At 42.7% G+C, this 26,606-nt stretch overlaps 2 protein-coding genes across 4 annotated transcripts in view; one reads left to right on the top strand and one right to left on the bottom strand.

Moving 5' to 3' along the window:
• Positions 1–214: 214 nt before the first annotated feature.
• Positions 215–15,163, top strand: CLDN10 (claudin 10). Of its 2 annotated transcripts, XM_040538630.1 has the most exons (5): positions 250–522; positions 6,606–6,767; positions 6,930–7,011; positions 12,940–13,047; positions 13,764–15,163. In XM_040538630.1, exons 1-5 carry the CDS (start codon positions 303–305, stop codon positions 13,876–13,878), a joined length of 687 nt encoding a protein of 228 aa, XP_040394564.1. In that variant the 5' UTR covers positions 250–302; the 3' UTR covers positions 13,879–15,163. The 2 variants fall into 2 exon arrangements, with proteins under 2 accessions (XP_040394574.1, XP_040394564.1); XM_040538640.1 differs by lacking the exon at positions 12,940–13,047 and having other exon boundaries at positions 215–522.
• A 517-nt stretch (positions 15,164–15,680) lies between these two features.
• DZIP1 (DAZ interacting zinc finger protein 1) overlaps positions 15,681–26,606 on the bottom strand; it is a 33,258-nt gene continuing 22,332 nt past the window's right edge. Inside the window, exons 11-19 of one of the 2 annotated variants that reach the window (XM_040538594.1) lie at positions 26,108–26,167; positions 22,912–23,057; positions 22,390–22,582; positions 21,887–22,016; positions 21,641–21,691; positions 20,516–20,718; positions 19,989–20,119; positions 16,573–16,744; positions 15,681–15,875 (exon numbers count right to left, since the gene is read on the bottom strand). In XM_040538594.1, the coding sequence (XP_040394528.1) occupies positions 15,793–15,875; positions 16,573–16,744; positions 19,989–20,119; positions 20,516–20,718; positions 21,641–21,691; positions 21,887–22,016; positions 22,390–22,582; positions 22,912–23,057; positions 26,108–26,167 (1,169 nt within the window). In that variant the 3' untranslated portion in view covers positions 15,681–15,792. The remainder of the gene's footprint in view (positions 15,876–16,572; positions 16,745–19,988; positions 20,120–20,515; positions 20,719–21,640; positions 21,692–21,886; positions 22,017–22,389; positions 22,583–22,911; positions 23,058–26,107; positions 26,168–26,606) is intronic. The other variant, XM_040538602.1, reaches the window with a different exon arrangement.

Here is a 26,606-nt window from a genome sequence, read left to right as displayed (position 1 = left end):
GCGCACCTGACCCTACAAACAGCGGGAGAAGGTGGGGAGCCCTCCCCCCCCCACTCCCCCCCACTCCCCGCCGCTCCTCCCCTCACGCACAGCCCCGCCCCCCTCCAGGGGGCGTGTCCGGGGCGCAGGGCGGGCCGGGCGGATGGCCAATCACCGCCTCGCCTCCCCTCCCCTCCCCTCCCCTCCCCTCCCCGCCCCGCCCCGCCCCGCCCCGCCCCGCCCCGCCTCGCCTCGACCCGCCCCGCCCGGCGCGCCCCCGCCGCGGCTCCGCGCCTCCGCCGCCGAGCGCCCCGGCGGGCCCGATGGCGAGCACGTCGGCGGAGATCGTCGCCTTCCTGCTGACCATCTCCGGCTGGGTGCTGGTCTCCTCCACGCTGCCCACCGACTACTGGAAGGTGTCGAGCATCGACGGCACGGTCATCACCACCGCCACCTTCTGGGCCAACCTCTGGAAGACCTGCGTGACCGACTCCACCGGCGTCTCCAACTGCAAGGACTTCCCCTCCATGCTGGCGCTGGACGGTCAGGGCCGCCCGACGACACCCCCCCCCCCCCCCCCCAAAAAAAAAAATGAAAAACAACCCCGGGCAGAGCGGGGAGGGGGGAGCCGGGCCGGGCGGGACCCCCCCCGGGGCCGCCCCATGTCGTGGGAGCAGCGCCGGGGGCAAGGGGGGGGCCGGGGGGGGCTCGGCACTGCGCGACCCCGTAGCGTATGGGGGAAATTTTGGGGCCCTATCCAGGTTTCTGTGCGGTGTCACCACCCGGCACCCCGACCTGCAGTGCTTGCGGTGCCAGTAGGAGCACTGCGGGGTGCAGGGGGGCTCGCGCGGCTGTAAGTAGGGGTTTTGGGGGGTAAAGGGGGGTTTTGGGGGGTCATGAATGAATAAACTACGCGGTGCGGGTTGAAACCAAGTCGGACCTACAGCCCTGGCCAGGCACAGGAGGCTGAGGGCAGATTTTGGTACGAAAGCTCCGCTCGGAAGAGGAAAGTGCGAAGCCAATCAGTGGCGGAGATTAATGTTATCGCCGCGGGGATAAATGTTATCGTTAAGCAAATTAATGCCATTAAGCCTTTAATCCGCCGTCAGGACGCAGGAGAGGTCCGCACACCGAGGGCAGGCAGCGCAGGCATTGCCGTGTGGCAGGATGGGGGAGCGCCGACCCCAGGACCATCTTTCCCCCCAGCCCCTCGGTGGCAGGGGGCTCTGAGGGCTCTGCCGATGCCCCCGAGGGGTGGCAGGGCTGTCCCACCTCCGGTAGGGCTGTGGGATCCCTTGGCAGCCCGTAGTGGCCAGGCTTCAGCGCGGAGTTGCCGCGCGTGACCTTCCGGAGGCACCGAGCCTATTGTTCGGCTGCTTCTGTAGTCCGGGGTGAAGCCGTTCTTGGAGCAGGAGGAGCAGAGCTGCAAACAGAGCGTGCAAGATTGGGGACGTTTAAATTCCCCCCCCAAAAAAAGAAGAGGCATTGCCACCCCCAGGCTCAGGTCTGGAAAATCTTGCGGGTTGCGCTGCTCCAGGAGGTGAGTTTCTGAGGCGGCGGCTGCAGAGGGAAGCACCTGGCAGAGCTCCTGAACCCAGAAGGCACATCTGGAGAGGACCTCATCCCGCCCTCCTGGCCGGCCGTTTGACAGCAGAGGGAGGAAGCACGGCATCAGCCTTCCTCAGCAGCATCTCCGCGTGCTGCAAGGCCAAATCCTGGCCCCCAGGCACGGTGCGGGCGGGAGGCGGGCAGGGTGGGGAATGATGCACCCCCAAACCCTCCCCAGCACAGGCCAGGTGAGCTGTGTCAGCACGAAGCCTGATCTCCCCCAGCGCCCTCACAGCCTCTCCGTGTCCTCCCCTTCCTCCTGGCACAGGCTTACCTGGCTGAGCCGAATCCCGCTCTCTGTGGGATCGGGAACGTGGGAGCTTCCTCAGCATCCTCAGGCAGGACCCAGGAGAGGCAAAAAGGGATGGATCTGGCTTCCCTTTCTCCCCAAAGAGGTTGTGAGCAGAAGCAGTAAGCTCTATCAAGAGGAGCCCAGGAAAAACACTCCTTGACATGGCAGGGCAGGACTGGGAGGTCCCATGGGGCACAGAAGGCCCCCCTTCTTCATCAGCAGTGTGGTAGGTGGGGTCAGGAGTGGTCAGGAGACCCTACCCCACTGGCATTTTCTATCAGGCGGCATGGGGTGGCATTGGACTATGCAGCCCAGATTCCCACCTTCACTCATTCAGTCCGGCCAGCCCCCATTAAGGGCTCGCCCCCATGTTCTGTATGCGAGCAAAAATGATATTGCAGTCTGTGGGACCTGAAACCATTTGGGGTTTACTTTTGTGCTCTCCTGGCCATGGATGGAAACTTGGTGATGGAACCTCCTCCCCAGAGGAGGATGTGTCCGTGACCGTATTTCCAGCGGTGGATCCAGTGACCTTTCGAAAGAGCACAGCTGAACATAAATTTACTTAGGGGATGAAAGAGGGTATTAGAGCTTAGAAAAATATACAAAAGCGATGGGTGTGTGCTTTCAGAAGGAATTTGTGCTCTATCTGTAAGGTAACTTTTTACACTTGATGCAGACTGCAAGATGCCACTGCAGGTATTTATTGTGAAAGTGATGATCCCCATAACAGTATGCAGATTTTTTTTTTGAGTATGTATATACTGTATAAATATACAAATTCCCCATAACTCTTTGAGAGTGTTAGAGGCGAGCGTGAGAGGCAAGCATGAGAGCAGTGAGGCAAGCAAGATGATAGCAAGATTAATTTGAATGCAGGACAAAACACATTTGTCTAAAAAAAAACTACTTGAAATAGGTTTCTCGTGGAATGCTGCTAAACATGACTTTATGCGTAATACATGTTTGTCTACTTGTCTGTTTAAAACATATGGCTTTTTGTTGCTTTGGAGCTTCGTTTTGGTGGTCGGTGTGTACACGACAAGGTACCAGCTTCTTACGGACCCTGATGCAAATACATGTAACGCATTTTGGGGAAGGGGGCACTCTTTGGTCCTTGGTGGAAGAGGGGGGAAGAAGTTGGCAGCTCCCCCTTCTTCTTACAGCTTCCCTGCCCTGTAAGTCTTGGTAAGCAAGGTAACGTCCTTGCTTTCAAGGAAGCAAAGCAAAGGTTTGATTAATGTTGCAGCCAAACGCTGTCCAGGTCAGTCCTAACCTAGGTTCAAGTGACCGGGGACTTGATTTGGTGCTAAGGTTGGTTTCACCCTTTTATGTTTCCTGGTGTTCCAGTCAGCCTGGTAGAGCTGAGTCTTCTGCTCTCCCACCTTGTGGGTGCAGGTTGTGATTATTTTTTCAGGTATCTGTGTTAAAAATGGGTGCCTGTTGGTTAGTTGCTGTGGTGAGCTGAAACGAGTCCCACCTTGGCTGGCCTGCAGAATTTGGTGACATATTTAGTGGGGAAGGTTACTCATTCAGCAGAGCTGAGCAGTGCTCCAGCTTGTGCTCTTACAAATGAAAATGATTTCTGGGTGAGGGAGTTAATCATTTCTTGCTGTCTCACTACCCTCAACCTATTTTAAAGCTGTGCGTTGACCTTCAGCAACAACTGAATTTCAGCCACGTCGTTCCTAGCATCTGCGGGCTATGTTGGTTGGGGTGAATATTTACTGTTTGTCCTAGGAGGTTCAGGCATAAAGAAAAGTTTAGAGGACCTCTGGGTAAATATGTTCATGGTTCAGCACCTTAATGTGCCAATTAACTCCTAACAGTGTCAATAAATTGGGCCTGTCAAAAATAACAGCTTCCTCGCCAGTTTGCATCTCCTGCTTTACCTGGCTGCTATAGGAAATACATTACATGGAAAAGTAGTACGAGCAAACTTTTCCAGGCCTACTAGCAAAAATTAATGAGAGAAAACAAGGCTGCTGTCTTCAGACTTGTGTCTTGTAAACTAAGAGCCACGTTTTGAAATCCTACTAAACGCCGCTTCCTACTGACAGCCTTTGGGTCTCACCTGAGGGCTTGGGGGGGAAGGAGTGAAAATACAGGATTTTACTCGAAAGCAAAAGTTTTAGCTATTGCTGGAATTTGAGGTGAGCTGTTTGGGAGTATAGTTTTATTTCGCTGTTGAGGAAATTGTGCCCTGTCCAGTTTGGCTAGAAAGGTGGTCGCCCCACCTGATTTGAGGTAACCACAATATGGCTGTCTACTGTGAGTTCCCTAAGCTCACTGTATAACCCTTGCAGAAAATAAATACATAACTAAATAAAACAGGTGCAATTAATGTGATCTATTGTAGGTTCCTCTGTTAGGATAGGGTGAGTGATGCCTTAGAAATGCCAGGTGTTCTCAGCTGATGGTACAGTCTGGTGAACACCAGAAGTGAAGAAGCTTCTTACAGTGTATGACTGCGTGCTCTGCAGAATGGTTCCCTCTTCAGTGTGCCCATACCTTTTGTTTTCTTGCAGGTCCCCCCCAAAAAGTCGGATGCTTAATACAGGACCTAGGAGAGCTTAGGCAGGTGGTGGTCTTAGGTTTGGCTCTGTAAATCTTTGATCTGTAGTTCTTCTGCCGGGTTTTTCTCCTATCTTGTCCTAGTTAGCCCCTGTAGTGTGGACCTGGTGGTGCTTCTCCGTTCTGTTGAGCGGTGTTTCAGGTGAAGGCATCTCCTTTGGGGTGCCACAGGATGATGTGTAGGATTCTGATCGTGTGTTTAGGGGTTCGGGAGGGACCTACCGGGAGCCGCTTTTCATGGCTCCTGGCTCAGGTCTGGAGGCTCTTCAGTGGTGAGTGGAGAAGACCACAGACAGCAGCCGTTTCCTATCTAAGCTGTGCTCCCAGGAGAGCTGTCTCCTTTCTGCTACAACATTGGGAAGCATTGCTTTTTATGTGGATTCAAAAGGTTTTAAGGTATGGCAGCCTGCCACTAAACATTTCCACTAGAGGCGTTATATCCTAGGTTATCTGACCACTGCTAAAGACAAATATCAGCCTTGCTTATCAAACTATTCTGCATTAAAGTAGTAATAGATACTCTCAGCACAGCAGAAAACCAAAGACAAAAATAAAAAAAATTTGTATCCAAGGAGCTGGCTAATTTTTAAGCTCAAACAAGACTTAAACATGGTAATAATGCTGAAGTAACACTTCAAGGGAGCATGTCTGAGGTGTGTTTCTGTAAGAACTGAAGGTTTCCTCATGATCCTCTTTCAAAAATAGAAGAATATACAAATTTATACACATTACATAAATTTGTATAAAAAGTACAAACTGAGACATGTTATTGTATATGGAAGATAAAGGCTATTACACCTGATTGTAAATACCTAAAAATCAGAAATCTTAGATTTAGGTGTAGTGAGACCCAATTCTGAACTTGTCAGCCTGTGCTTCGTTTATCATCAATGGCAAAGGGAGGTTTCTCCTTACAGTTCAGACTTATTATTATAATTTTAACTATAATGTTAAGACACATCAACGGACACAAACGATGTTTATATTCCAACATGAGAGTCCTATGACAGTTACAGTTATTTCATTGCATATTCTTTCTTCAGGTGGACTACAGCAGCATGTTGTAGAGGAAGGTTTTCTATATGTGTGCAGACAGATGTAGACAAATGCCAGCAGGTTGTGTTCAAAGACACGCAGTCCAGCACCTAGATTGTGTAGGTTTGGTAAAATGGGGCGTTAAGTCCTACGAATAGCTTCTTGTGTGCTGCGTATTACACAAAGCTGCAAATATTTTTTTTTTTTTTTTTTAAGTGTTCTCAAGCAGATTGCTCATCCTGGAGCTGGTATTGCTCCAGCAGCGGCCAAAGTGGATGCCAGAAAAGAGTGCAGAAGAAGGCCAAATGTCTGTGATAGCCATCTGCAGCTCAGGGGCCTGCCAGCCAGACAGAGATTTCTCTTTCATGATTTTATCATTAAAGAGAAATTATTATGATTTATTTTTTATTAAACGGTTATTCGGCTGTGTGAGATTGCACTGTTCCGCCCTGTGAACGGTGCCACGTGGTTATCACTGTATTTTAATCCCAGGAGGAAGGGAGAAGAGGCCAAGCGGCCGGGTGTCCTGCAGAAAGGTCCTGCCCCCGGGCGCATTGGTTCGGAGCAGCCTGGCAGAACTGCGTGTGGCCAAATCCAGCTGTGAGGCACTGGTCCGGCGTGGCAGCAGCTCGCTTTGTCTCAAAGGGTCACTGCTCTCCGTGAAGCTGAGCACATATTTGACTCCCTTGCAGAGCGAGGGCCTGCTGGGCTGATCCACAAGAGATGAGGCCTTGCCAGCCTGCTCTCATTGTGGCTTGTGCACATCGAGACTTGCTTTGAGTGCCTCTGCAGCATGTGGCAGATGCTGCACGTCCCACACAGAGCTGCTCTTCAAAACCCAGTGGGTACAGCCTCCTGGGGACACTGTGCCCAGTGCCACAATTGTTTTTGCAGCCCCAAATGACACAGCGTGTTTCGTAAGGACCGGGTTCACGTGGCATCATCACGCCATCACCTGGAAGTATACACTCTGTGATAAGTTGGCATTACACCAGCCAAGATCTAATTCAGTTTGCAGTAATTAATTCATGCCAGACGCTTTGCAGGGTGAGAGGAGCTACTGTAAAACCCGTTGTGTTCGCTGCCCTCACGTTAGCCTTACCCTTTCTCGTTGCAGGTTACATCCAAGCCTGCAGAGGACTGATGATCTCCGCAGTCTGCCTGGGGTTCTTCGGTTCTGTGTTTGGGCTGATTGGGATGAAGTGTACAAAAGTCGGCGGTTCTGATCAGACCAAAGCAAAAATAGCTTGTTTAGCTGGACTGATTTTCATACTGTCTGGTAAATATACCTTATTTCTCTAAGTTTGTGCATTCGGAGTCATGCCAGAGCTGCTGTTTTGTGGCAGAAATCCACACGCAATTAATTCTACATGACTGCATCAGGGTCAGGCCCAAAGCTCCTCTGCTCGTTCCACTGAACGGTTTGTCTTGTGCTTTTCAGGGCTGTGCTCTATGACTGGTTGTTCCCTGTATGCAAACAGGATTACGTCTGAGTTCTTTGATCCTTCTTATATTGCACAAAAGTAAGTACTTTCCTATACCCCTTAGTCTTTCAAGAGTAGACCTTAAGTTTCATGCTGCGCACCAGAACCCATATATACAGAAAGCAGATGCTTGCCTGTTGGGTAGAAATGGAAAGTGGGCTTTATTTATTCATATTTAATCATGTTTTCCAACTGTAGTAATTGTGTGCTGAGGTTTCATGAGCTAACACCTCTCTGTAGAGTGATGGGTCTGTGGTCTTTGTGCCCAGGCTTATCACGGCTTGGCAGGACTCTACAGCACTCGTCCCAGAGAAGATTGGGTTGATCAGGAGTTATGTCTGTGTTTATGTCAAAGATGCAGAGAAGGCATTTCACAAGACAGGTGCTTGTTAGGCACATAATTCAAGAGGAAGAAAATTATTCCTTTAAGCTTTTGATAGAAGGTGGTTTCCATACAGGTATCGAACACTGTGCAATCTAGAGTCCATTTGAAAAGACATTCCGCAGGTTCTGTGGACTTTTTGCTGACAGATTTTGATATCTCGATGACTATTAACTTGAATCATAAATGTTTTCATAACCCACAATCATAAAGCACTAATGTCAATGCTTTAGCTGTACGTGTAATTAAATACAAGGGAGTGTGTGTTTATAGAATTGCAGGACCAAACCAGAAATAATGAGCATCCCTAAAGACTCCCCTTAAAGCTGTGTGAGTGCTCAGGACCTTCAAAGGCAGCAATTCATGAACCCATCTTGGGATTTTGGATTTGCATTTTAGCCACCAAGTTTGAAAACATAGGCTGTAATGTAAGCTTTCTTTGTGGTGATCCCCGGAGATGTCAGGCATTGGGTATAAATTTCCCTGAGACCCAAGTAAGGTGCCCTGAGCCTTTCCCTTTCGTTTTGATGGAAAGAAAGCTGTCAGCCTGAATAAATAACATCAGTTGGATCCACATTTGCAGTAGGGCTGACACGGTTTCTCTTTTCTTGAGAACAAGTTCATATTAGTTTCCTCCGTAAGGAGGAAAGGACAGGATCCAAAGGCCACCAAAAGCAACAAGGATGTGAGCTACTGTGGAGAAAATGGGGACTGGCTATACAGCCAGAAGTTAATTATTCATCAGGCTTAATGTTCCCAATGAAAAATAGCTTCATCATTGCCAAAATTCCCTTTCCTTCGTTGTGTTCCTACACTGTTTTGTTGCAAAAAGGGCAGGCAGACCTCATGGCAGAGTTTTAATGCGAGCAAATGAGAAAAACAGTTTAAAAAATTAAAGGTCGAATATTAAAACATTTCGTCTGCGGAAATTACCTTTTTCCTGAACAACCAGAACAGCACAACTGCTGGCACGAAAAATACCGGCTGCAAAGATAAAGGTGGAGAGCAATACTAGAAGTTGTAATTGGAGTTTCACATGGTGTACATGTGATGTAGCTCATGCAGTGATCTTGTGTCAGGTTAAGATAAAGGTGTTATTTGACTACTTTCTCTCTGAAACAATATAAAATACGTTGGAGCAATTAATTTTGTTGCCTTCTGGGAACTCTTCCTTTGATATACATTGCAGAAGCATTTAATAAGCCTTGCTGGTATGCTGTGGAAATTTGGCACTGGCTCAACTGAGAGAGGACGCTGCTTTGGTTCCTCAACTCTTCGCTATTTGGTGCACATTTTCTCCTGAAGTTATTTGGGTGGTGTCAAAGAGAGGTTTGAGATACCGTTAGTGGAAAATTAATGACACGGGATGTTGGGCATCCTTTTGGCTGTCAGAATTTCCCTCTGGTCTTCTGCATGGGGAAGAGGTGCCCTGAATATATACAGGTGCAGGAGGAATCAGAGATCTGCCTGAAGCTGGTGCCCAAGAGACTTCTGGTTTTGAATTACGTGTAGCTTAGCGAGGAGTGATAGTCACCTCTGGGACACTCTAAAGCCAACCTTACTTAGAAAGAAGTCTTAGGCTGGATTTTATGTTCCCACACAATAGGTTGCATTATGGATTTAAAACAGCTCCGTAGGTGTTGTTCCACCTCACGGAACAACACGCGCAGAGGCTTGGTGACAGCACGGGATGCCTCGGTACTCGCAGCCAAGCTGGACTGCATTTTTCTTCAGACACCTCTAAGAGAAGAAAATCCGTGCTTCTATCTGTTCTGCTGTCTTGCCAGCATTGCTCCCACAGGTTCTCTTAGGAAACTATTTTGTCACTTTACTACTTCTAATAAAAGCTTTTCTAGTTTTCATCCTTTTTGTCCCTTCCCACAGTCTGAACTCTATAATTATCATTATTCCTGATGAATAGAGTTAGTTTATCCAAATTAACCTGACTAACTTCCATTTTTATAGAGAATTGTCTCCCCTCAGCCTTCTTTTCTCTGAATCAGTTGTGCACAGTTCATTCACACAGCCCTAATTTTCCATGAATCTTAAGAATTAGATGTTCAAAATATGGGTTTCCACTGGGTAGCTGTATGGATTCGTTGAGAAGTTAGGTAGGGTATTTACAAATGTCCTGGAGTTCATCTAGCTGGCTAACAAAGTTTCAGCTGGTTTGCTTGAAAGTTTGCTTCATGGTCCTGACCTATGTAACAGACAGGATATTTTCCTTCTATACTGATACTATACTTTGTGTCTCACTGAATTCTGCCTCCTGGGATTGATTAGAGTAAAAAATCTGTTTTTAGCCAGCTGGGTCCGTGTGGCTGGGGACCACATGGTCCCCAGTTCACTGCTGTTGAATTCTTTTGGTCTCCAGCAGTCACCACCTTTGGCCTCTTCCTCACTGCCTCGTTCCCTTGACTTCCTGGAGATTTCCCAGTGATCCTGCAGCAGCAGACTGGGTGCACTGGTGGGAGTCCGTGGGTGCACAGCCCCACGCTGGGAGAGTCGCTGCTCTAGTTCTTACAAGCAAGAATGATAACAGGAGACTGCGTTTCCTGTAAAGGTTTTAATGATAAAAGGGAGGGGAAAAACAACAAATAGAGAAAAATCTTTCTAAAAAAGCCTATTTCCATTTATTAGTCTATTTTCCAAGAGGCATCAAGGTGCAGGATGTTTTTAATATGGCACTTACTGGAATTTGGATGGTGGGGTAGGCTTGGCTCCTTAACTGCAAAAAAATAACCTGGATTGGATAAAATCCAGGGAGCCATACACAGGTTGATATGCGATTGAAAATTCCTGATAAGCACCAGTGTAAATCAAAAAGTCTTTTGTGTATATGAAGGTGTGGAGGAGAGACCAATTAGGCCAGCTCTGCAACTCCTTAGGTTAGCAGTATGGCAGGCACCAGGAAGGGTCCATATATACCACCTGCTTTTGCGTGTTAGAGTAAAGTACTGCTTTAATGGTACAACCAGTCCCAAGATCAAAGACTGGACCTCATATCTTTGGCCTCCCAACTGTTAGGCAAGAGCCAGGTCACCCTTCTGTGCCCAATTAAACCCAATTTAATCCCGATTTCCTTTCTATACAAGAGGTTCAAGAGGGGAGGCGGCAATTGGTTTCCTTGCATCTCCCCCCCTAGCCTCAGGCCAACAGCTTGATGTTGCTAGATGGAGATGTGTAAATGAACTGGTGCTTCCCACTTTCTAGGCAGGTGGTCTGGCAGGGAAGTTGCTAGAGCAGCAGCTTTCCTGGGTCCGTGTCCAGCTGTGTCCTCCAGCACCCCAGTGCTCTGCTCTGCCTTCCGTGGGTCTGACCGTGCTCCACGTGCCCGAGGTGTGCGCTGGCAGCATCCTCAGCGTGGGACTTGCCTCACGCCCCTTCATTTTGGAGTTCAACGCTTTGATTCGCCTCTGCAGCTTGCTAAATGGGCACCTTGGGGCTGTGATTCAGCATGCGTAGTTTAGAAACCTTCTTTGGAGTCAAGCGCGTAAGTTTCTTGCATGCTGGCTGTAACGAGGTCCTGGGTGATGCAGGTACCTGCTTTCAGCCAGAGAGCTCCCAGATCTTGAACAGACAGAAATCTGCTCAGTCTTGTGAAAACCGTAGCACCTGGATAGAAACATGAGCATAATTAGAAATAAAGCTACGTGTGGTAGATTTTGAAGTCAAACAAGGGGCTGGAGGCAGAGTTTTCCTTGGTGAGAGGCAGTTGAGCTGTGGCTTCCAGCGTCTTAATTTGCAGGTTGGGTCCCTAAATCCCACATCAGGTATGGAGAATGTCTGGAGGAATCTGATCCTTCTTTAGCAAGGGATGATAAATAAAACCTCTGCTTAGGATGGCGTGAATGGAACATGAGAAGGAAATCTAGACATTAGAGCACTCACAGGGCTGTCACAACTGAGGTACAAGCCCCCACCAAGTGGCCTACCTCCGAGCTCTGAAGTCTCCATCTCTTTTTGGCAGTAGGTCCCTGAAATAACTTGAACTGGGGGTGTTCTCGGCTTCTAGGGACTGATATTCTTTCTACATGTGGCTTTTTTTTGCAGTATGTCTTTTTTAAAAAAAACTCTGTGCTTTACCTCTGGGTGAAATCTCAAGAAAACATGGAAAAGTGACTTTTTGTTCTCCAGCCAGTGTTCACCCTCTTGTGTGACCTGTTCTACAATTTGCTGTATCATTTTCTGTGTGTCTGGACCCCCAGCGAATTTTTCAGTTTCCACAGCATCACCTCCGTAAAGATAAGAGTTTTGTAGGACAGCTTACTGGTGTTCTCAGTTGTATATTTCAACTAATGTCAAAGCAGGAGGTGTTCATGGTCAGCGTGGTCAGAACTAGCTCAGAAGTATGCCGCTGCAAATTCCTTCTGTTGCACGGGAAGGCTGTCAAGCCGAGGGTTTTGATAGACTGCCTCAGCAGAGCTCACAATAAACTTACTAACAAAAGTTGGAACTAACGTAGAGTAAATCCACTTGAATTACGACTGTGGCTGCACAGGGGATAGGGTCCTGTGCTATCCTGAAGGACAAAAAGGCTTCCTTAAGGAAGCCTCTCTTCCCCTTGCCTCTTATTTTCCTTCATTTACAGCTGCTGCTTTCAAAACTTGGACTTACCCTGACGTGATAATGCTCCTAAAGCACCACCATCTCCTCTCAGGGGAGGGGGACGTACCAAAGCAGAGGGTCAAACTGAGCAGTTTCTGGCTGCAGTCAAGTGGTGGCTGCGGAGGAGACCGCTTCTGGTGAGCTGTGTCTCCCAGCCTGAGCCCCGCAGCAGGGACTGGAGAAGCAGAAAGTCACAGGCACGTGCACGTATGCATGTGTACACACTGCTACATCATCTGTGTGCGTGTGTGTACGTTGGCTTTGTGTGTATGTATGTTGGACGCGGTGCTTAGGGACGTGGTTCAGTGGGTGACATTGGTGGTAGGGGGATGGCTGGACCAGACGATCTTGGAGGGCTTTTCCAACCCTAATGATTTTATTCTATGTTTCCATGTGGATGCATATCTTGCAGGTGTGCGTTTATATATTGCATATGCATATTATATGTATATATGTATAAAAACCTCATGTTGTGCTCAGGCTGGAGGGTGAGGGAGAGGGACAAGTGCTGAGAGCCAGAGGGGAGAACTAAGGACGAGGAGAGTTGTAGGCAGCAGCTCAAGTCCCCAGCCTCAATAGCCTCAGAGGAGGACTCACGGAAAGCCACGGTCCAGCTCAGGAGACAATGGGAACAAATCTGAAATGGTCCAAGGGGGCGGGAGCTGTGCAGTGTAGAAGGGCCGAAGAATCACAGATTTCCGCAGCCCTCCGACTGGGAAGAGATCTGGAGAAGCGAGGCTGGCTGTGCGGGAGGTGAACGTTGCAGAAGTGTGCCTCGGGGACAGGTCTGCCTCTCATGTACCAGGGAAACAATGAAAAGAACCTGGGTGAACGTCAGAGCTGCTGATTTTGCAATGAAAAATGTGTGTGTCAAGTGAAAAAAATAATCAGGAAAAAAAATGTAGTTCTTCTATTCTGAAAAAAAATATGTTAAATTCATTCTGTCTTTGTTAAACGCATTTATTGACTTCCTGTAGGTATGAATTAGGAGCAGCTTTATTCATTGGATGGGCTGGAGCTTCACTCTGCATAATTGGTGGCAGTATATTCTGCTTCTCAATAGCTGAAAACAGTAAATCTCCAAGGTAAAACACAAGTTGCACTTCCTGAAAGAAATCAATACTAGTGCATTGGTACCTGCTATGTTACGCAGCTTGATTACTTTTCCAAAACACTTTGCAGTGAGGTCAGAAAATGATTGCGTGCATGAGAGAAATTAATGGGATTTTAGGGTAATTCTCTTCCCACCTTTAATGTAATGAAGAAAAGCCAATGTCTCAGTAAAAATACTTGTGTTACAAATACTTTATCAACTTGCTACAGCGGGAAAAAAATGCATTCACAGATGGAGGAAGAGCAGTCAGGTCACCTTAGAGTTGAGAACAGTTGTTGGTTTAATCCCAAATCAGATAAAAAGTGAGAGCTGCCAGACGGCGGTGGTGGCAGCGGGACTTTCAGCAGCAGAGGAGGGGTGATAATGAACAGGCAAAACTCGAGGGGGTAACTGTCCATCAAGGCCCCAGCCTAAATATTTCATCTGATCCGGCACCGATTCGCTTGGCTGTGAATGAGGGATAGAAGTTTATGCAAAGGGGACTGGCAAAGAGAGATGCTGGAGGGGAAACTGAAACCTCAAACCAGAACAAGACTCCATAGAGAAGGAAGGTGTCCCCCTGCACCCAGCAGGAGCTCTTAAGTTCCCATACATTTCTCCTGCCTCTGTGATGTTACAGCGCTTGGGTGCGGAGACGTTCCCTGTCCGAGGGATGAGCTGTAAACAGTTACTCTCTTCTCTTTTCAGGAGGGGGTATGCATATAACGGAGCCACATCTGTGATGTCTTCTCGCACAAAGGTTCACAGCAGCGTCCCAGACAAAACCCCACCAAAGCACTTTGACAAGAACGCCTACGTTTAATTGTACTGTTCGAAGATCCAAAAAGCCAGTTTTGAAAATGAGTTTGTATGTTTCATTCAGGGTGATTTCTCCCCCACAAAACACAATGGAATAACCACTAAGACGATGAATTTTTAAGATACTAACTTGCAGCTTTTTACATATTGATGTAAATTTTATTATACCATATTGTAAGATTGATGTTGGTATTGTAAAGTTTATACCTGCAAATCATGCATTGATGCTGCTTTCTAAAAAAAAATAAAAAATAAATAGGGTATTTACAGATGCAGTCTGTCAGTTGCTTCAGGAATGGCACCGCACACATCATAGTTACTGTAGTGCATCATTGCAAGTGATTCTCAAACGGGTTCAGTACCGGACAGGAGGGTCATGCTGTGCAGGTTAATATGTAAAATGTCTCCCCACTGATCAGCAGTGACGTTGGACTTTCAAAGCACATTGCCAGGTGATGACAGTCAATGGGAATCAGCAGGCTCTTATCTGTTTTGACATTGCCAGGGGCGAGGCTCTTATCTCCTTTTGACATTGCTAGGGATGTAAGAAAATCGTTCATCGATTCAGTGCCACAGGTATAAGATCAAGAGCCTGGGTAAAGTGAAAATAAGCATGTGGTTTGGGGAGCCAGCAGCAGCACAGTCTAATCAGGTACAAAGGAGAGTCAGGGCCAGTTGTTACGAAAGCAGTTGTTAAGAGAGAGCCTCACACGGCATAAGAAGAGTGCACGTGTGATGATAAGCACCTGGCGAAGGACTAACCAAATAAAAGATTACAGTACTTAACAGCACCATTTTGGATAATCTTGAATTAGTTAGAGCAGTTCAGAAATTCAGCTCGTACTGTTTCTTTGCCTGTTTCTAGAAACATGATGGGTTTTGAGGGAACATTTATACAATGAGTCAATAAATAAAATCAGAGCCTGTGAATAACCACTAAATAGTTTCTAGGCTGAGACCCTAAACTTAGACACAAACTCAGGCCTGCCTTGAGATTTGAACAGATGGACCCTTGAAGTTTCATTGCATTGGCTATTTTGGGACAAAGGTGTAAATACAAACAATAGGTGGTCCTATTTATTAATGGCACAGCACGACAGAAAAAGACAGGTTTATGTCTGACACCATCTAAAATGCATCAGAGTGAGAAAGTCATTCACAGTTATTTTACCTTATTTTTGTATTCAAGTCAAAATAATATTGTGGCATTATAAGAAGGCAGGCAGTATGTACAAAACAGAAATATGAAAGTACTTGCTCAATTAAAATAAGGAAAGTACTGACCCTCAGGCTGAGTGTTGGTTTTTTGTGTTCTTTTTTCTTTCCGATTTTTGTGCTTGTATGTTAACTAAGACTCCAAGAGGAAAAAAAGTAGGAGGCATTTAGTAATAACTTTTATTTGTATCTGAGGCCTTTTTTTTTTTTTTTCCTTTGGTGTTTATTGTAAACCATCTTAGAAACTTAACATTTTAATACAGGGAAATACTGTATTTACACTGTTCACAATTTTCTATAAAGTTTATGATAAAATACAAGAAAATATGCATTTAAAAATCTTATAAAGTATTATTCTGCAGTAAATTCTGTTCACTAGTGAACAGGCTTTCTTATAAGACCAGGTGCAGTCTTTAAAGTAAACATTAGAGGCAAAGTCTTCACCTCAGTGAAATCAAAAAGATTTTCACCACTGACTTCACAAGAAAGAATTAATCCTCAGTTTCCAAGTAGTGATGGCAAGTGACATGTATATGAAAATTCTTGTTCAAATTCAGGACTGAAAGACCCAAGAGCTCTGTATACAGTATCCCTTGTTTTTACATGAACAATATGAGAAATGAATAGAAAACACAATGTTTTCAACTACGTTTTCAACCCCAACAGAACCCAAAAGCAGTGCTTCCCATCAGGAATACAGCAATTAAATATCTGAAGAATCACTCCAATCTGTAACAGTGACTAAGCTGCTTTTTAATGTGCTTGTATTATCAGCTTCATGAAGGCCTGTTAAAATAAAAACAGCAAAAAAAAAAATTAGGGGTATTTTGATTTTATCTATGAGAGACAGTCATACATTATGTGAGCAAACATCTCTTCCTAAAGTCCACAGCTTTACCAGTGAGGAAATTACAAATGCTGATAATTCAAAAACTGTTTCTATCACAGAATATGATGTATGTACAAATAGTGTCAACATTACACTTCATATCATTTTTATAGAGAGAGTAAGTATACAGTTTTAACCTTTAAGCACATTGAAATGTTAGAGCTCGAAGCTACTCTGTGAGATTGAGGCTGTTTCCTTACCAGTGGTTCAAATAATTATCACAGTCTGGTAGGACACTTGGATAGGTATCTTGAACAAACCTAAGAGCTGACTGTTATTCTCAAGACAGAGTAAGAAAATTCCTCATTGCTTCAAACTTGGGAAAGGCTAAAAAAAAAATTCTTGGATGATCAATTTTTAAGACCATGTTTGAAGCCTGACAGTAAAGTTTCAAATTTAAGTTCCTTGACATCTCTAGGTATTTACAGGTGTGTGTTTACATACACATATCATATGTATGTATATGTAAAAACACATACATTTTTTCTTCTTATTCAATATACGGTATTTTACAATGTGTAATACACCACTTAAGTTCTCCTCTAGGTCTGTCAGGCACTTAAGACTTGTAACTTAGAAGTATGAATGTATTACCTTCCTCTTTTGGTACACTCTTCTTGGGAAGACCCCACGCATGTACAACAGATGCAGCATTTGACTCATTTTTCTGAGCTGTCAATGCCTTCTGACCGCTATCATTTTTCATCAATAAAAAGTCTTCTTCTATAGATGATATATCCCAGTCATCTTCATCTACTTCTGTGAACTAGTAAGGAGAAAAAAAAAAAAGTGCATTTTTTCCTCTGTCGCATCAAGTTCTGCTGAGATCAGGTTCTTCCATAAACCCAGCAACGCGAAACTGTTGAAGAAAAATGCACTGGTGCACGGCCTTCATGACATCTGTCACCAGTTTTAACATCCACATATTTCAATTATATATGTAAATACATTAAATACAGATATGAATTTGTTACTATAGTTCCAAGGCTAAAAGATTGTTGCCTTTCTTTTTTTTTAAATCAGGAACTGCAAAAGTTAAAGGGCCAGTTCCATAACTGGCAGAAACCTATGTTTTCTGGCATAATACGTTCTAACTCTTAAAAAAGGGTCTTCTTTTCGGGAATATTAGTTGTTCCAGTGAGATGGAAAATCCTTTTAACTTTAGAAGGGATATTACTTACATGAAAATAAAGATAATACATTATCATGCATGGTGGCAGTTTAGTTTGCTATATAAGTATTCTGTATTCACACTAAAAATTTAATACTGCATTTTAAATCTAAAATTCATTTATGTAATGGAAAAATTAATAAATTTAAAAACCTGGTGCTCAAAGCTAAGATATATATTCCTCCAAAGACTCACTATCAATATGCACAAGTATGACCACTTTTAATTAAGCGGTGGATTTGCATGAGTTCTCAAAATGATTATCAAATCAAACAGATAACCTGAAGGCAGCAAGTCCATGGCCAATCTTATCACATCAGCCCGAGAACTAAATATTTTCATTCATCTTCTGAAAGAAGAGCTGCAGCATTTCCCTATTTGCCAGTCAGTTGTGGTTCAAAGGAATCTAGCTTACAGAGCTTACCCATGGAAAGATAAAGATGGTTTCTCACAAAGTTAAAAACCTTATTTCACCAGAGCTTCTGACTGTTACAATAACGTATAGAACGTGCTTCCACTGCACAGAAGAAACATTCTGATGCAACTGGAAAACAATGTAAGTTATGTATATACTAGAGAAAAATCCACAAACACGACCATGTAGTGTGTCTCCAAAGAAGAGACTGGAGTAAAAGTTATTTTGCAACATAATTCAGTGCTTAACATTCATAACTGTTGCAAACTGCTTTTCAAAAGCTGACAGATCTGCTTGCTGTGCTGTATTATTAACATACCAGGATTCAACATTTTGCCATTTTAAATTATTTGCATTTTAAGGGTGTGTCAGTGAGAAAGTAAGTCTCATATGCTCAGAAATGCTGGAGGAAGTTTCCTCAAACTTTCACTCAGCCTCAACTGGTTTTCAAACGTATAAAATACAGAGGAAAAAATAGCAACTTCACACAGAATTCAGTTTTGATCAAGTGCAAAATACATGGCTCCAATTAAAACTGCTAGGCAATTTTATTAACTCAAACTTACTTCAAATAAATACCATAACCCATACAATATCTGGTACAGGTGAATTCAGATAATACAGCTTCAGATAAGCACAGAAGTAGTGTTCTCTAAAATGTTCCCAAAGTAACTTCTGTAAAACGCGAACTTTATAAAACATGTCACTAGCTGTCTTAGGTCTTATGGTACCGTGGGTTTTGAGAATGACCATTAGCACTTATTAGTACTTAAGTCACCCTAAGCTAATAAAAAACACATATCTTGAGAGAAATCATGTCAGTGGCATTTTCTGCCCTTTTTTTTTTTTTTTTTGGGGGGGGGGCACCTTTGAAAATTCCAACTAAAATTGAAATAATTAACCCAAACTATATGCCTACGATTAAACATACAAATATCTACATGAAGACATTCACCTTTGTATATAATTAGTAAAGAATACAGGATGGTGTGTTGTTCTGTAAAGATTACAGAAGCAAAGTAGCAATCCCTGCCCAGGGTTCATAAACTCATTTCAAACTCATCATGTCCATACTGCAACATGCCACTGTGTATTCTCTATATTCTAAACAAATTACAACAAAAATGTATTCCACATCTTTAATACACAGCTTTTAAGTCTTGTTTTGTGACAGCTCTTTGCTCTTGAAGCCCAAACGTCTTAAAGCAGTGGCCAACCACCTATAGATCTTTATTGAACATAACATCCCCTACATGTAACTGTGACTACTTCACAATCTCAAATCATCTGGCTTTGCAGAGAATTAGAAAGTAACATCAGGCCCCAAATTACATTGCAATAGTCATGTCTGATTTGATAATTTTGATTTCAGTGTGATTTGCAGCTCTCACGCAATCAATGGACAATTTAGGTATCACCAGTGGCAACTAAAAGCACCCCACCATTATTGCTCAAGTTCAGACTGTCACCCTTTTCTGGAAACTGAAATAGATGTGTCCCTATACCTAGGAGAAGTGATAAATTTCCGATTTCATTGTTAGTCAGGAAGCCCTAACACATCAGTTTTGTTACGGATAACAGGATTTTCAGTAATTATTATTTGTTTATTTAATAAAACTGATTTTCTTGAATGTCAGAACTAGTATGTGACCATCTACTTCAACCTACTAACATACTGAAATAAGCAGCACTACCTGCTGTTGACTTCCGATTTAGAGTAACTTTTGTTCTTACTAAAAAATTGTTCAGGTAAAAATCAATATGCACCAAAATGGCTTACCAATTATAAAACTCGACACTGAGAGGAAGACTGGGGCTTTAGTAAAGCCTGAGGGGTAGAGAATAAGTTGTGTTAGTATTCTGATTGAGAACACATGCTCTACTCAACGGACAGTTACCAGTGATAGATTGGATGTAGTCTGAGAACAGTATACGATTATAACTAGATGCAGCAGAACAAATTTCCACATTCATAAGTGGAATTTTTTCCCTCATTAAAACGCATTTAAGAGTTCCATACCAGACAGAGCTCAAGAATTAAAAATGCTCAAAAATATTAGCTTAGCAAATTCATGTTTTCCTCCATCAAAATACGATACTAGGAAAGTAAAGAAGGTGTGTCACTCTGGCGCTGAAACAGGAGATAAAGTGGTATCAGTTATTCCCAAACTTTTGGATCACTATATGTAGCCAGAACAGTCATGGTATAAGCTAGTAAGGGGTGTGAATGATGAGGTCACATGCCACAGCTCACTCTCTAGCATTCCAATATATAACAGTGAAGATGCCCCAAAAATTTAGATCCAACTCCAAAACTGTCTTTGAGTTCTTCACTGCATCAAAATGGTTTCAGCATGAAATAAAAGGCAACAGATCTCATTCAAGTACTAGGTACCTAGTTCAATTACTTAATAATGACTATACCTTCGGTTCTTGCACCTCTTCTTTCTTAATAAATGCTTGTGCGACATTAACCCCTCCAGCTGGTTTGCTTTTATTTCCATGGTTAGAAAGACTCTTTCCAACTTGTTCAGTCAGTTTTTGAATAACAGTTCCTAGAAGTTCATAAAAAAAATTATATAGATTGACAATTTTCATTCACAAGGCAAGCATGACAATTGTTCTTGAGGCTTTATTGTAAACTCCCTGAATATATTCCACAAAACAGAAGGCTGAGAAAGGCTGTTTCAGACAGAAGTCTCTCTAAGGCAGAGATTGTCTCTTTTTCTGCATGCAGTCATACAACTTGATACTTATCTAATTTTAACTGACATCCCTAAGTACTCTAATAATATAAATACACTACCAAAATAAGAGATTGCATACAAACACACATACACAAGACTAGATAACCTGCTTTTGTTATGATATTTCTAACACAGAAATATCAGCAAATGCAAAATCATGCACAGTCTGTTAAAACATGCATATACAAAAGTAGTGAAAAAAACCTTTTGAGGATTTGGCGGGTGTTTCAATTTCTTCAATTTCACTTTCCTCTGCCCCATCCATATCACTTTTGTCAGAAGCCATCTGAAAAGCGTTGCCTTTGCTGGTTGACGATTTTGACTGCTTTTCCAATAATTCTGATGATATGTACAACTGTTTAATATCATCTTCATCTGCTTCTTCCTCTGAACTGAATGGTGGAGTTCTACGCAAAAAGACACACATCCTGAGGACTTACTAGGTTTCAGTGACTGCACTGACATATGCATATTTAAGCTTTCTTATATTTTCCCTTCCAGTGCATTTCTCTTGTGAAAGAAAAAAACACAACCAAAAACAACAGGAACTGCCATAAAGTCTATCAATAAAACCATTCAGAAAGAAATTCTGCTGCTAAGTAAACTCAAAAAGTTATCACAATAGATCTCTCAATATAAGAGATATAAGAGAGCTCTTAGACATGATTATTTCCGCCTATGTAACTATCTTTACAAAACCAACACACCAACATATAAAAAAACTTGCCAAGCAAACAATAGACTTTCATGGGAGAGCAAAGTTCAGGGCCATGGAATTTGCACCACAGAAAGTCTGTCTGGGTATTCTCTTTGATGAAAATAATTTAGGAATTTTCCATAACACGCTCTCAAGTTAGAATAACTGTTGAGTTGTTAATTAGATGTTAACAGCCAGACCCAACCTACTTCTGTCTTGATGAGTTTAGAATTATATCTCAAATGGTACCCAGAAAAAAAAAGGGCAGAAAATTAAAAATAATGTGCCTGATGAGACCTGGAATAATGCGTTTAATTCTGATCATAGTAAGAAAATATCAACAAACTGAAAATGTAAGGTCACCAAAATCTTTAAATGCTTCCACCTGGCTTGGAACTTAGTGATTTTTGATTTTATTGACTGTCTCTGGTTCCCAATAAAGAACATATCTTCTGAAATGAGAATATGCTATCTTTCAGGGATTATAACAATGGACTCAAATGGAATAATGAGGAGAGAGGGAGATAAGAAGAAGTAAAGTCCAGAAGAGTATTTATAATTTGAACTTAGTAATAGCTCTTGTATTACAAGTACCAAAAATGTTTTCAAAAATCCAACAGAACAAAACATACGTGATACTAGACGTCCTTCTGGAAGATCCATTTCCAAAAAGCTTCGTGGATCTAAAAACAAGACAAGTTATTTCAAAACTGACAGTCAACTAAAGAACTATAAAGTTTATGTAGAAAACAATATGAATTGTTTCCACAATTTTTTACAATATTTTGGCATGAAACAGTCACATCAGCTCCAAAAAACCAAACCCACAGGGGATTGTTAACCTGAGGTATGAGTACTATGAGAATAGCATCTCTTACTTTGGTGTAGATATATTCTCAGTGATGGCTGTTCTTTGTTCAGCTGGGCGGACAGATGTTGAAGACCGTTTTACTGGTTTTTGTGGTACGGCAGATGAGGAAATTCCCAATTGATTGAACTTCTGTTTACCTATAAGAGAAGTTATCTATCTAATTATTAGAAGCAATGATTGGCATCTTTTATATTAACATCTGATTTCTTTCTAAAATTAAAGGTGTTTCTGCTGTAGATTATGGTTTTATAGAATAAAGGAAAAAAGTATATTTTTTTTTCTGCAGAACAGTTCATAGTTACCATATATCTTTCCGATGAGGGAGATAAAATTTCTGCAATTAAACACCTTTATTAGTATTAATTATTAATAACCCTTTAAAGGAAATTGTTTAGTTGGCTTTAACTACACAGAATAGTTATGTGAAAAATTATGAAAGCAAGTAGATCCAAATGTTTCTAGATAAAACCTTCAGTACCATAGTAATAAAACTAAAATAAAGAAATTAACCTTCTGGAGGAAGATGAGGACTGGCAACAGTTCTATTACATGATGATTTCTCTTCAATCCTAAAGCTGACTTGGCGTTCAAGATATTCTCGAATTTGTTGCATGTCAGGCTCTTGCTTCCGTTTGTGTTCTCTAGCAGATTCAACAGCACGCAAAATTTTATTTAAACGATCACTTGGGATACCACGAACACCCTAAAGAAAGAAACCATATTGTAAACACTGGCTATTGTTTCTGGGACTTATAACCTACAATCTAATACATTCTTTTAAACTTCAAATATTACAAAACCCATAGAAAAAAAAATCACAAAGTGAAAACATTGCTCATAGGTGTATGCAAATCATCGACAGCTGTAATTTGATGGAAATTCCCTCAGGTTAATGAATTACACTGATTTATAACGGTTAGAAATCTAGCACTTGATTTTCTAGGTTGAGGGCTGTGGTACAGAAGTGAAAGAGAATAACAAAGAAGTGGGACAAACGTTACCCCTCTTTTAAAGAACTGAAAATAATCTCACTGCTTTAATTCCTAAGGATTCCAGCTTCTCCTCCAGGGCTTGCTCCAAAACAACTCTTAGTTCTTTAGTTAAAGAAGGATCCGTCTTCAAGGCATTTATTAAATGTTGGTTACTTCTACCTGTTTTATGATCACCTTTCTCATTTTCTGAAATAAGAATGGAAAAATGCATTTAAAAAAGACATCTGAAAAATCCACAGTACCTAAGACAGTTAAAAACTGCACTGAGGTTTGTTTTTTTACAAACACCATAGACATACAAGTGCACTTTTTGTCTACATGGAGTTTGCATTCTTTTTAAAAAAGGGAGCTAGCTTACAGAAGTCAGCTCACTTGGAAACTATAACTCAACATCTAATCTAGCACTCACCATTGTGTCTTGTTTTTTCTTGTTACAGAACCACTGTAAAGATACATTTGAATATTTAACAACAAAGATCTTAACTTTTAGAACTGTTCTTTGGAACCTCTGATAAAGAAAGACTGTCTTCTGATAACCAAGTCCTCTAAAAGTGGTATCTCAAATCAGAGCTAAACTCCAGCAGGAATTAGAACAGGAAAATAGCAAACTTGTTCTCAAGAAGAGTTTCAAGGAACATGATAAACTGATAAAAAAAACGCCTACTGAGCTCAAATCTCTGGAAAGTTGTAATGCGTTTCAGAACTCTTGGTAAAAACAAAACCGTAGTCTGAGGCAGACAGTTTCACATAATACAAAACTGATACTACTTATCTTTAAAACTCTTTCAAGGACAAAGTTCAGTTTTCTTCTACGCAGATCTACAACATCATACATGCTAAAGAGCGGACGAAGAACTTTCTACTTCTTTCCCGTACGTTAAGTGCCAGTAATGACATGAACTCTTACACAAGACTTAAGGAATCATCAAGACAGACTCTTATCCTAAATTAAAGACTGGTGTTAAAGCTAAGCCGGAGTATTATAGAGTCATCCAGGAGAGTAAAGAAGCAAAACACATCCACTTGGAACCTGCCTGTAAAACGTCTCTGGCAAGAGGGAAATTTTACTGAGTAACACTTACACACCACTGGGGCCATGGTACCTCTTTCTGTCTGGCAGTGGTCAGCAAAGACTAAAAGCATACACAGAGGTGGATACAACATCCCAGCATGCTGTGAACTGCACTCCCAACTTTCCCCCCTGAAATAAAAGGTAAATCTTGGGCAAGAGTTTCTCTCTTTCCAGTATGCTTCACAGGGCAGTGGAGTCCTTTGCCAGCCCATGGACATGGATATAACTGAAGGAATAATCCCATATTATGACTTTCAAATGTTTTCTTTTAAAACAAACATACCAATTTTCCTATTATTTAAAAAGCTGTCCCACTTAGTTTTCATTTTTCTTTAAGGAAAAGATAACCATCCAGAGGACTCAAAAAAAAACCTCAACATACACAAAGAACTTATCTAGGTTGTTTTGAGGAAGATGCTTCTGAGGGGCTCTGGAAAGAACTCTGGGAAGTTAAAACTGAACGAGTCCAGCTACCACGCTGAGAGATCTCCGTCGAAGAGGACAGTATCTGGCTGAAATCTTATCTGGCCTTGGGAACAATACGGACAACTCATTACCTGACAGAGGTGGGATTAAAAGTCATTTGGCTGAAGAGCTGAGTCCTGGAAGAGGTAAACTACTGGTCAGTGCAGAAAGGTAGGACTACCAGACTACTGCCGATCAGGAGACGGTGATGTCCTGATCCATTACTTGGCATGAAATCCTCCCAGAAAACCTGGCATGAGACATCTCACATTTTAAGGGGAAGACTCCAAAGGAGCTTACATCTTGTCCCTTCCCAATGTTAATCCTTACAATAAAGCAGATCCATCTAAAATCATTTTTTAATTCACAATCACTTCATATTAATATGGGTAACAAGACTATCCAGCATTATCCTAATTAATGACAGTATTAATTCTTGTTAATTAACTTAAGCCAAATCCTCTTTGCAGGAGCCAAGAGCTCTATTTAAGGAACTGCTTTCTTACTGATTTTTGTTTAAAACAACCAACCAACACTACCAGATTTGACAACTCTGGAGACAAGGGACCTTAAGTGTGGTCTGCTGCCTCAGCTATCCAATGAAACAATCTGCCGAGTCAAGACTTTTCATACTCTCCCTTATAGATGGCTGTCACTGAAAGCAAAACAAAAAAATCTCGGTCCATCCTTCCAGACTGCATTCTTTCTTTCTTTCGCACTGCAGGCCATGCCTTTAGGCGCAGCAGAGGAATCAAAGACAATCCATCAAGAGAGAAGGTGGCAAGCGAGAGAAATAGCAGAAAGAACGGCAAAAATGTAAGCAGTCCTTACTTCAGATAGTCAGGGGGTTTTCCCTGGGGCAATTTCTCACTTAAGGCATAGATGTATTCACTTTCAAAACAGCATTATTCTTTCAAAATATGAATTCACTGGCTATAAGGTTCAAGACTGATATTTATTTTTATGCACAGCATAGATTATTATGCTATTCAGTTATTTGGTTTTTCGAGTACTGCGAGCTTCCTCCAGCAGACGACCACGCACGATGAACCAACACTTTTTGTTCTGTCCCTGTAAACGTGGCCTTGTCCAAGTTTTCCTCAGATGAAGCAGAGGACCAGCTGCCAACGTTGGGTTGGTAGCTATCAGCATGGGGCAATGGTTACCAACACTGGGCGCAACCCTGGCCAGAGCTGTGGCTGCTCAGAGGTAGGCATACCTCAGATTACTTGCAAAAGTATCTTTGGGCCACCTATAAAAGTTGGCAGCTTCAGCCTCCACTTCACCACAAACTTCCTTCCTCTAGGTGAGCTGTTTACCTGCTTATGCCAAGCATGAAAAAGAAGGGAGCATATTTTACAAGAGCACCAGATTATACCAAAGAATTTCCTAGTAAGGGGGTATTCCTCATCAATCATTTGTGTCCTGCTTATCTCAAGTGCCCCAGGACATACGGAATATGCCTGCATTAAAGAGTTAAGTCAGATCTCCACAAAAACATATCAAACTTGGATAAGGAAATCATAATATTTACAAGCACCAATGGCAAAAGGAAATTGACACATGCAAGGAATGTTCCCACCCAAACCAGATAAGCATATTCAAGTACAATGAAAAATACTGAACACATCAAATAATATTCACATTTTTATTTTCAAGAAAAACACGTAGCTACGTTTCATTCTGAATCAACCATTACCTTTTTCCTCTTCTGAAAGCTCCTCTATGGGCTCCAGCATATGTACCAAGGGGGCCTGCTCTAACAACAAGAACAGGAACACCAGACAAACAGGACAGAAGAAAGTCAAGGTCCAGAGAGGGGAAAGTAAGGCAAAAAACACACCGATGTCAATTTTCCGGACTGCTGACAACCTGCTGAACAATCACAAGCCCAATGCACCATGACTCTCCATAGCGCTGCCTTGATGGAAAACGTTTGTAGAGGTGGTCCTAATACAATAATTGCTTTGGCATTGGTTCAGTTGCCTAAATGTTGCTGTCTTGCTTTACCTCAGATATATCAGCTTTACTGCACAGGGCTAGCTGATGTGTCACAGAGCTATCGAAAACCCATGCCCTCCTGGAATGGTGTCCAGAGGCCAGGTGGGGTGGTTTTAAGCATCTACAAAGACAAGACCACCTAGGATTAAGTAAATTAATTGTCATCCTTTTGTCATAAGAAGCATTTTCATTTCTAA

Source organism: Cygnus olor, chromosome 1, assembly GCF_009769625.2.
Source record: "Cygnus olor isolate bCygOlo1 chromosome 1, bCygOlo1.pri.v2, whole genome shotgun sequence".
In the NCBI taxonomy this organism is placed as follows: domain Eukaryota; kingdom Metazoa; phylum Chordata; class Aves; order Anseriformes; family Anatidae; genus Cygnus; species Cygnus olor.
This window is presented reverse-complemented; position numbering and strand designations above follow the sequence as displayed.